Source organism: Chiloscyllium plagiosum, chromosome 17 (assembly GCF_004010195.1).
Source record: "Chiloscyllium plagiosum isolate BGI_BamShark_2017 chromosome 17, ASM401019v2, whole genome shotgun sequence".
NCBI lineage: Eukaryota > Metazoa > Chordata > Chondrichthyes > Orectolobiformes > Hemiscylliidae > Chiloscyllium > Chiloscyllium plagiosum.
The window spans coordinates 45,726,743-45,738,531 of NC_057726.1; the positions used below are offsets into that span (position 1 = coordinate 45,726,743).

At 40.6% G+C, this 11,789-nt stretch overlaps 1 protein-coding gene across 1 annotated transcript in view; it reads left to right on the top strand.

Moving 5' to 3' along the window:
• The window catches only part of rbl2 (retinoblastoma-like 2 (p130)), a 67,250-nt gene that overhangs the window by 41,907 nt on the left and 13,554 nt on the right, over nt 1-11,789 (top strand). Inside the window, exons 9-13 of the mRNA XM_043707528.1 lie at nt 4,510-4,621; nt 5,090-5,356; nt 5,904-6,163; nt 6,437-6,613; nt 7,883-7,954. Of these exons, the coding sequence (XP_043563463.1) occupies nt 4,510-4,621; nt 5,090-5,356; nt 5,904-6,163; nt 6,437-6,613; nt 7,883-7,954 (888 nt within the window). The remainder of the gene's footprint in view (nt 1-4,509; nt 4,622-5,089; nt 5,357-5,903; nt 6,164-6,436; nt 6,614-7,882; nt 7,955-11,789) is intronic.

The following is an 11,789-nucleotide window of genomic DNA, read 5'->3' on the forward strand; positions in this document are numbered from 1 at the left end:
GAGGACATAAAAATTAAGGCCAATGGCTCTGCAATCTCCTCCCTTGCCTCCCATAGAATCCTAGGATAAATGCCATCAGGCAGGGGACTTATCTATTTTCACCTTTTCCAGGATTTCCAATACCTCTTCTCTACATACCTCAAAGCCATCCATTCTACTTATTTGTGTCTCAGTATTCACATCGACGACAATGCCCTGTTCCTGAGTAAATACTGAAGAAAAGTATTCATTCAGTGTCTCCCCAATCTCTTCCACCTCGACACGCAACTTCCCACTACTATCCTTGACTGGACCTATTCCTACCCTAGTCATTCTTTTATTCCTAACATACCTATAGAAAGCCTTAGGGTTTTCCCTAATCCTACCGACTAAGGACCTTTCATGTCCCCTCCTTGCTGCTCTTAGCTCTCTCTTCAGGTCCTTCCTGGCTACCCTATAACTCTCAATCGCCCCAATTGAACCTTCACGTCTCATCTTGAGATAGGCCGCCCTCTTCCATTTAACAAGGGATTCCAATTCCTTATTAAACCACGGCTCCCTCGCACGACCCTTTCCTCCCTGCCTGACAGGTACAAATTTTGCTAAATTTTCCCGAAACAGTAAATGAGCAAGGCATAGGTATAGGGTAACATTCGGTCTCCAAAGTATCTTTCCATTCTAGAACAGGGTACATGGTACTTGGCAATGAATAAACTGTCTTGATATAGAAGGCCATTCAGCCTATCATATCAAACTAGCTCTCTGAGCATTTTGACTTAATGCCAAGCTCCTGCCTTTTCCCCATAGCCCTGTCGTTTCTGTTTAAATAATCATCCAATGTCTTCTTGAATGCCTAAGTTGAATTTGCCTTTGCCTCGTTTTGAGACAGTATATTCCAAACCCAGACCATACATTCTGTGAAAAGGATTTTTCTCACCTCACATTTGCAAAGTACTTTAAAACCATGCCTTCTGTTTCTTGTTCCTTTTACAAGTAAATACAGTTTCTCCATATCTAGACCCCTGGTGATTTTGAAACACCTTTCAAATCTCTCCTCAGTATTCTCCTGTATATACACACAGAAATGAGTGCTCCTGCACTTACTTTAGAACAGTGCCCTTCAATTTTTACTGTGTTCTTTGTATTAAAATATAATACATCTTCCTTCTCTGCATTGAACTTCTCCTACCACCTATCCACTCACCACCAATTTGTCAATGTCTTTATGAAGTTCTACACTGGTAGTTATCACCATTTTAAGCACAATGACCTCTGTGACTGCATATTATCTGCCTGTCTTGAAGTTTGGGTTAAGTCTGCTGGTTACATATAGTCTGTCAAATAGTTATTTGTGTAATGGATGCAATACTTGGATTTGATTATCTTCATTTGAAACAATCCTGACTCTCAGATGTATGTGGAGCCAAAGTAAGCTTCCACTTTAAAAACACAGGATTGGGTAGTTTTATTTGTTTGCGAGGCCCCAGTTATTGCTGTCCCTTGACCTGACTTTCAGCTCAATATCATTTTGCATTATAATTATCTCTATACCAACTCCACTACTCTGTGAATCAAATACCTGATAGACTTTGGTACCCAACTTGAAGGAATGGATTTGAGATATATGTGATGATCTGTTCCACCACATTTAATTCCTGAAATCGCCTGCTGAATTCATCAGTTAACTTCCTCAGCTATGCACAGAAGTTTCCTGGGTGGGACCAATTTTCTTTGTCTTTGATTTTTTTTCTCCAGACAGTGTTGTGGTGTTTTATTTTCAATTGGGAGGACCACAGACCCAGCATGACCACCAAACTTACCTTGACCTGCAATGATTGTCCATTTGGACCAGATTGAAACCTGATAAAACAAGCTAGCAAAACCTATTAAGAGCATGCACTTTTCCCTTGCTGCTCTGCTTCTGGAAGTGGAATTCACACAGATGTGTGATGATTGATGTATTGCAAAGAGGCAACATGGATGTGTGATGAGATGAACTGTCAGAGACTCGATGATCAACCAGTCGATCACAATTTACATGTTGGAGACTGTGATTCTCTTCTCTCTTCACAGTTTATAGTTCTGTGCCATCTGCAAGCTTTGAACGTGTTCTTTGCATGCAAGATCTGCATAATTTATATATTTTCAAGAGAAAGAAGGGTTCTTTGCTTCAAACTTCAACTTCAGCTTCAAAGAAAAATCTACAGGAAAAGATGATGTCATGTATCACCGTTTATTATAGATACAAGTTACTTGTACAAAATCAGGACAAATGAAAAAGTAGTGAACACAAATGAATACATTAAGTAGGTTTTATTTTGTTAACATCACATCAACCCCTGGGGACCTCCACTAAAAACCTTATCCCAGTCCTAAAACTACCTATTCCCATACCGCTTCCTATTCTTCAGCCAATTTTATGTTCATGTAGCTACCGTCTCTTTTGTTCCATGACATATCACTTTCCCACAGGTCTATTGCATGTCATGGTATTGAACACCCTTTGGGAGTCCATGCACAACACAATAGTCTTGCCCTTGTCACAACTAGGAGGCCTTATACACTTATTGGTAAGGTCCGAGGGAGTGTGGCTGAACAAAGCGACCTTGGAGTGCAGGTTCATGGCTCCTTGAAAATAGAATTGCAGGTAGATAGGCCAGTGAAGAAGGTGTTTGGTATGCTTTCCTTTATTGGTCAGAGTATTAAGTACAGGAGTTGGGAGTTCATGTTGCGGCTGTACTTTTGGAATACTGCGTGCAATTCTGGTCTCCTTCCTACCGGAAGAATGTTGTGAAACTTGAAAGGGTTCAGAAAAGATTTACAAGGATGTTGTCAGGGTTGGAGGATTTGAGCAAAAGGGAGAGGCTGAACAGGCTTGGGTTGTTTTCCCTCAGGCGTCGGAGGCTGAGGGGTGACCTTATAGAGGTTTACAAAATCATATGGGGCATTGATAGAATAAATAGACAAAGTCTTTTCCCTGGGGTGGGGGAGTCCAGAACTAGAGGGCATGGGATTAGGGTGAGAGGGGAAAGATATAAAAGGGACCTAAGAGGCAGAGGGTGGTGCGTGTATGGGATGAGCTGCCAGAGGAAGTGATGGAAGCTTGTACAATTGCAACGTTTAATAGGCATCTGGATGTGTGTATGAATAGGAAGGGTTTGGAGGGATATGGGCCGGGTGCTGGCAGGTGGAACTAGATTGGGTTGGGATATCTGGCCGGCATGGATGGGTTGGACCAAAGGGTCTGTTTCTGTGCTGTACATCTCTATGACTCTATCTCTCTGTTACCTCTTTGGAAAATGCCAGCAAGTTAGTTAGAACATTCTTTTCCCTTAACAAAACTGCACCATCTCTTAAGCTACATTTTTCCATGTAACTATTAATTTATCCCAAAAACCTTTTCCAGAGGTTTTCCACTTCTGAAGTTAAATTGACTGATCTGTAATTGCTGGTCCAATTTTTACAACCTTCCTTGAACAAGACCCACAATGTTTGCAATTGTCCAGACTTCCAGCACCTACTCTGAACCTAAAACTGGTTAAAAGATTATTGCTATGAAAGAACCTGAAGATTGCCAAGCAGAACTTACAGTGCCTTTCCCACAATGTGAATTCTGCAGACATTGGTACAGATATTGTACAGCCTAACCAGCAGTCTTTATAAAGACCGGATACAAGCCACACTGAAAGTGCAGCTAGAGATGTTATGATTAGATTAGATTAGATTAGATTACTTACAGTGTGGAAACAGGCCCTTCGGCCCAACAAGTCCACACCGACCCGCCGAAGCGTAACCCACCCATACCCCTACATTTACCCCTTTACCTAACACTACGGGCAATTTAGCATGGCCAATTCACCTGACTTGCACATTTTTGAACTGTGGGAGGAAACCGGAGCCCCCGGAGGAAACCCACGCAGGCACGGGGGGAACGTGCAGACTCCACGCAGTCAGTCGCCTGAGTCGGGAATTGAACCCGGGTCTCTGGCGCTGCGAGGCAGCAGTGCTAACCACTGTGCCACCGTGCCGCTGTTTATTTTTCTGGGATGTTTGCATCCCAGTAAATTGAAAAAAGCATAGCAGAAATTTACTGAAGTCTGGGAACACTTAATTTTTTAACACAATGAGCTGGAGGTAGCTTCACTAGACTTTAATTTTAAATGATTAATGTCTTTAAAACAATATGGCAGTTAGATTCCACTAATGTTCATTACAGTTAATTGAAGTCCAGAAATGTATCCTTCCTTTATTGCTGTACGGATGTTTGGCATTCCTCTGTTAACTGATGGGTTAATAACCTTTTTCAAAATAATCATCTTAGAATTAAATATGGGAATGTTTAAGACAGTTAGAGCTTTACACAATAGTTCAGCAGAAAAAGAGGATGAAGTGCAATGTAATGTATTCTTTTCGCAAATAATTTAATACTTCTTCTGACTAACAGAAAATAATTAGAAGTAACTGGGTAAAGTTTGAAGTAGTGACATTTTGGAACTATAGAATCAATTTAGAATTTGTACATTCTTCCAGGTGATGCCACCACATTACTTTGAAAATCTGGAAAACACAGGAAGCAGTGAGATGTATTCTCCCATTACCCCTACACGACTTAAGGAGGTTCACACTGAGAGTGGCAAGAAAGGTATGATGAATTCACACCCCATTCCCTTAGCTCTATTGCTGCACAGCATCCTGCCCAGGAAGCGCATTTTAGGAATTTGGGTGTTAACACTGCCACCCTTCAATCCTAATTGATACATTAATTGCATTTTCTGTTGCCCCTGCATACTGAGTGCTAAAGACTTACAATTTACAGCTGCTTGGTTCCCTGACATTGGTCCTTCGTCTTAGTTTAATAGGCAGGTGTGTCAAATGATGCAATTCTGAGCCAGAGAAACCCCCATTAAGATGTGAGGGTGTAGTGTTTTCTGAATTGTGTGATTTTGGGCAAGAGGGTTTACAATTACAGTTTCCAAAATACTAACATGAAAATCCTAATCTTTTTCTCAGAAAAGGTTTCTCTTTATAAAACCACTAGATTGCTGTCAGAAGAAACTCTTCTGTTTTCTCAACAATTATTACTCGGGTGTTTCCCTGCTGTTCTTTCTAGAAACCATTGCATCGCCCACCACATTGCATGATCGATACAGCTCTCCAACAGCAAGTAATGCAAGGAGGAGACTCTTCATGGACAGTGACAACAGTCCTGACCCTTCAAGCAACTCCCTCAGAAATTCCCAGCAACAAACTGTACCAGTCCAGAATGTGGCTAGTGAGACTGTTTCTATTGCACATGTCCCTGGTCAGACTTTAGTAACCATGGCAACTGCGACTGTTACAGCTACCAATGGACAAACTGTTACTATACCAGTTCAAGGTAAATGATTTTTACATAAAATTGTATTATTTCTTCCTGTCTTCCCTACTTTTATGATGAATATTTAACCTTGACCCCAGGACTATAGGTAATTTAATAAGTGGATCTTACAGGATTTTCAAATATGAATCTTTTTACCTTCACTATTATGAACTAAGGATAGGATGAGATTTCCAGGAAATAGTTGGTGTTTATTTAGGTTTTAAAACCAGGACAAAATGATTACTAGCTCAGAAAATTCAATTGGGAACCATATTTGGAATATTTGAAATTTTCTTTATGTACATTCTATTACATTTCAATTGAAGTGTTCCAATTGCAGGAAAAAAATGTTTATTTGGATTTAAGTTGGAAATTCTGGGCTAACAAAGAGCAAATCATCCTTTCTGCTCTTTCAGCTAGTTTGCTAAGTCCCGATCTCAAATAGCTAAGGTCATTTCTGAGGCTCTTTACTGTGATTAATTGCTTAACAATAATACGTCAATGTTAAAAGGCACTTGTTTCTTGCTTTGTTTTCAGCAAACTGCTTTTTTTTTAAAATTCAAAGGTATCGCAAATGAAAATGGAGGAATTACTTTCATCCCAGTTCAACTCAGTGTTACAGGACAGGCCCAGTCTGTGACAAACTCCATTCAACCCCTTACTGCTCAGACTCTTGCCAGTAGTCACCAGTTACCCGGAACTACAGTGCAGATTGCTGGACAGGTATCAATGCAGCAATCCCCAGGACAGAGACAAAATCAATGCCAAATAGCAATGAGCAGCAAACCCAAAAAGACCGGCTCAGTAGCTCTGTTCTTTAGAAAGGTATGTTTCTTTATAGTTATGAGAGTGAATGTTTCAAACAGCAATCAGGTTTTGTACTGTGCTTTTTCTCTTCAGATGAGCAACATTTGTCACAAATTAAATGGTAAATTATCCTGAATTAAAATTGGACAACAGCTATTTGTCATAGGTGCAGGTCATTAGTGTAGTCTGGGGAGGCGGAGGCTAGATATAGTGTGATGTTGTTGAGGGAGGGAATTTGATACTATTTTCATAATATCTCAGATTATTCTGTTTCTGCTGTTGTTAAACTAGGTTTATCATTTGGCAAGTATTCGTCTGCGTGATCTCTGTGCAAAACTGGATATTACTGATGATTTGAGGAGGAAAATCTGGACATGTTTTGAATATTCTTTGGTCAACTGCACTGATCTGATGGTTGATAGGCACTTAGATCAGCTGCTGATGTGTGCTGTTTACATAATGTCCAAGGTAAAATCTGCATTGAATGTGACACAATGAAAAGTTAGAATAAATAGCATACATGGAGATTTATGTTTTAAGGTTCCTTTATTAATTAAAAAATCTTTAAACATGTTATTTTAATGACCTATTATCTATATGTTTTCAATAAAGGATGTAATATTTCTGAAAAACATTCTACAACATCCTATAATCGTTGCATTTCTGATATAGCAAGAGTATGCTATTTTTTAAACATTGTTAACTAACTTTACAACTGCAATATGAAGCCTGCTTCAACTGATCTATTGATCCTCTCTCCAACACATGGGCCTACTGTCCTTGTATGAGACAAAAATGTAGTTACTAACCTTGTAGACTCTGTTGAGTACGTATGCCCTAATCCCTCCAATTTAGCATTGAAATAAGGTGGTGTCACAAAATATGACAAAGTCCAAGCTTCAAGTCTGTTCAAACATACATACCTTCCTGCCAATATTTGTGATTTTAAAAAAAAATCTTGTTGCAATAAATACATTTGAAGTATTTTAGAAGAAAATAAAATAAGCCTGTTGCACTCAATAACACATGGTATTGTTTGGTATCAAGTTGTTAGTAAAGCATATTTGATCTTCCCTTTCTCCAGGTGTGTAGATTTGGTTACCATATATTGGAATAGAACTGACAGTGGGCACGCAATGGGAGAACACATCCAGATTTTGAATGTGCCTTTTGCCGATATCGGTTTGCACCAAATGACTTGCTAATCACATTAATAAAACATGGAATATAAATCTGGCTGTAAGAAAATTCAAAATTCCATAAACAATCAGGGCCTGAGGCAAGTGCCAAACATTCAGTATATATTGCTCTTTAATATGAAAGTTAAGAGTTTTACATAATCCAACTATCATTCATGCACTCTTAAGTAAAGAGATACACTCTGAGCAGAAATCAAAACGTGGCCTAACAAGTCAGTTTTGTTTGAGGGTTATACACTAAGGTACAATGCATCCAAATGGCTTTAATGTTTTTTCCATTGCATTTTCATCCTTCTGCCCAAACACATTTCAGTCATATTAATAGCTCTTTTCCCAAATTACTGAACCTTATTTGCAGGTTCTCTGCAATTGCTCAGCATGGTGGCAGGAGTTAAGTTTTGACTTTGTAAAGAGGGGTCTTGGCAAATTGTCAACCAGTTTTCCATCTCTACTTCTATTTCCGTTGATTTTCATATGTTAGAAAAACAGTAATGTGCACTGTGCTTTGAGTCAATATAAAACAACACTTTATTTTTAGGTAACAAAAGAGGATAGATCCTTCCAGAACATTATGCGTAGCTATCGAACACAACCGCAGGCCAGCAGCAATGTAAGTATTGTTATTAAAGTTTTGGGATACATTATAGGAGTAATTTGAGAAGTTATGGTGGGCGGCACGTTGGCACAGTGGTTAGCACTGCTACCTCACAGCGCCAGAGACCCGGGTTCAATTCCTGCCTCAGGCAACTGTCTGTGTGGAGTTTGCACATTCTCCCCGTGTGCTCCTCTGTTTCCACAATCCAAAAATGTGCAGGTTAGGTGAATTGGCTATGCTAAATTGCTCGTAGTATTAGGTGAAGGGGTAAATGTAGGGGATTGGGTCTGGGTGGGTTGCTCTTCAGAGGGTTGGTGTGGACTTGTTGGGCCGAAGGGCCTGTTTCCACACTGTAAATAATCTCATCTCATCTAATCTGTGTTAAGTATAGCACACATGAAAGGATAAAGATGACTTTGAACCAATGATCACCACATGGATATTGTTCTTTGTGTTATTTCTGGATATGCTGCATGCTGAAATGATTGTGAAGCTCAGTCTACAGTTCCATTACCTTTTGTATCATGCAGCTGTTGCGAACAAGATGAAACTAGTTTGGCTTAGTTTAGCAATTCCCATCTTCTGTTTCATTGAACCATTGGGTGTTTATTTACCTTGTGTTGGTTATTCCTGGGATTTCTTGAGTAATCTGTGTCTATTGAGAAAACCTAGAAGAAGGTTGTGGAAGCAGGACCATCTCTGGACGGTCACTAAACTTTTAATGTTAATGAAACAAACCTGTGTGGTCTTTACTAATGGTGAAAATCTCATGGATGATTAATGACTACAAGCAGCGCTCTGCATAAAGATTTACATATTACAAATGATGCTCTAAACATTACTGTGCTGACAATGGAATGTTTAACAGTGAGTGGACAAACCTGTTTACATTATGTTAAAGGCAGATGCCACTGCTGAACAGTGTCACAGCGACATGAATTTCTGGAACAACCATCTCTTTCAGAATGACTTAATCCATACTCAAAATAAACAAATGTGGATCCATAGATGTTATAAAATCTTCGTTTTAAACAAACTCTCTCAAGCTGATGCCTCTAAATCAGTGTGATAACTCTTTCTTACAAAACTGTTTCCAACTTGCATGAGCTATTCCACATGGTCAGTATCACACTGCTTCTGTCACTTTTCAACATTCACACTCCCTAACTGGAAATCAGCAAATGTCAGTGCACAGTCTGCATTGTTTGCAGGCAAGGAAATGACATTTAGCCAGGGGCATCACTGGTCAGGAAGAAGTGTTTGGGGCAAATGTGTGTGTGTGTGTGTGTGTGTGTGTGTATGGCGGGGCGGGTTATGGCTGGGGGCGGGGGGGGGTCGGGGGTCAGGGGTCAATCAGCTTAATTGTTATCCAGGAGTAGCACTAGGTTTTTGATTGTTTCCTAGGAAATTCACATTGCTAGGACTGGAGGGTTTGAGTTATAGGATCAGGCTAATTCTATAAATTTAGTAGCCAGTGGGAAATGGATCCAATCTAACCAGGAGTTGGCAGTTAATGTCTTCATTGAGATTAAGTTTTGTTTGGATATGTTTATAATTCTTTTAAGCGTTAATTTTTTTTCTGATTATTAACCCATAACATGATGCTTGCAGGATTTAAAAAAACACATTAGAGAGAGGCAGTAAAGTCAAATTCAATCAGGAATAGTAGTTCAAAGCAGGAAGTTTTAATTAATTAAAATCAATTAAATTTAATTACTCACCTGTAATGCAATTTACTCAGTTTCTGGTTCCATTGACTTCAAAAAACTGAATATCATGCCAAGTGTATAATTGGTGTACAGAGTGATATCACTCAGAGGCATTTCTATCCCTATAACTCTTCAGAGGAACCCCAGCCTTTACCAAGTAAAAAAAACACACACCAGGTTATAGTCCAACAGGTTTATTCAAAAGTACTAGCTTTTGGAGCACTGCTGTTTCATCAGGTAGTGATACAGCAAAGGTTTTGGACTCCAACACTCTGGGGAAAAAACCTTGGCTGTTCATCCTACCCATGCCCGTCACCATTTTGAAAACCTCTCTCCAAGGTCACCCCTCAGCTTCCGATGCTCCAGAGAAAACAGCCTCAATCTATTCAGAATCAAATCCTCCAGTCTCAGTAACAACCTTCTAAATTCTTGGGATGGCACAATGGCTCAGTGGTTACCACTGCTACCTCACAGCACCAGGGTCCCAGCTTCGATTCGAGCCTCGGGTGACTGTCTGTGTGGAGTTTGCTCATTCTCCCAGTGTCTGCGTGGGTTTCCTCCAGGTACTCTGGTTTGCTCCCACAGTCACAAACATGTGCAGGTCAGGTGAATTGGCCATGCTAAATTGCCCATAGTGTTGGTATTAGTCAGAGGGAAATGGGTCTGGGTGGGTTACTCTTCGGAGGGTCGGTGTGGACTGGTTGGGCTGAAGGGCCAGTTTCCACACTGTAGGGAATCTAATCTAATCTTCCTTGCCTTAGTGTGACAAACCTGTCCAGCCATATCAGCAAGTGCTCCCTAAACAACCTCCATATTTCTATCGTGCATTTTCCTGAGAACATCTGTTCCCAATTTAGGCACCCCAGTTCCTACCTAATAGCATTTTAATTCTCCCTCCCCCAATTAAATCCTTTCCTATATTGTCTGCTCCTATCCCTCTCCATGAGTATAGTAAAGGTCAGGGAATTGTAATCACTATCACTGCTATGCTCTCCCACTGAGAGATTGGACATGGTTCGTTGCCAAGCATCAGATCCAATGTAGCCTGCCCTCTAGTCAGCCTATCTACATATTGAGTCAGGAACCCTTCCTGGACACAACTGACAAAAGCTGCTCCATCCAAACTATTTAAACTAAGGCAGTTCCAGTCAATATTAGGGAAGCTAAAGTCACCCATGACAACAACCCTGTTACTTCTGCACCTTTCCAAAATCTGCCTCCCAATCTGCTCCTCCATTTCTCTGTTGCTATTGGGGGGTCTGGGCTGATAAGTGTCAGATGGAGTTCAACCTGTAAAAGTGTGAAGTGATTCATTTTGCAAGGTCAAATTTGAATGTAGAATACAGGGTTAAAGGCAGGATTCTTGGTAGTGTGGAGGAACAGAGGGATCTTTGGGTCCATGTCCAGAGATCCCTCAAAGCTGCCATCCAAGTTGATAGAGTTGTTAAGAAGGCGTATGGTGTGTTGGCTTTCATTAGCTAGGGAATTGAGTTTAAGTGCCGTGAGGTTATGCTGCAGCTCTGTTGAGCCCTAGTTAGACCATACTTGGAGTGTTGTGTTCAGGTCTGGTCGACTCATTAGAGGAAGGATGTGGAAGCTTTAGGGAGGGTGCAAAAGAGGTTTACCAGGTTGCTGTCTAGACTGGAGGGTATATCTTAAGAAGAGTGGTTGAAAGAGCTAGGGCTTTTCGCATTGGAGTGAAGAAGGATGAAAGGTGACTTGATAGAGGTGTATAAGATGATGAGAGGTATAGATAGATAGATAGCCAGAGACTTTTTCCCATGGTGGAAATGGCTATCACGAGGATGATTGAAGAAAGATTTTGGGGTGATGTCAGAGGTAGGTTGCTTGGAATGCACTGCCAGCATTGGTAGTCGAGTCAAAGATACATTAGGGACATTTAAGCGGCTCTTGGATAGGCAAATGGAAGATGGAGAAAGTGAGGACTGCAGATGCTGGAGATCAGAGCTGAAAATGTGTTGCTGGAAAAGCGCAGCAGGTCAGGCAGCATCCAAGGAGCAGGAGAATCGACGTTTCGGGCATGAACCCTTCTTCAGGAATGAGGAAAGTGTGCCCAGCAGGCTAAGATATCTTTTATCTTAGCCTGATGGACACACTTTCCTCATTCCTGAAGAAGGGCT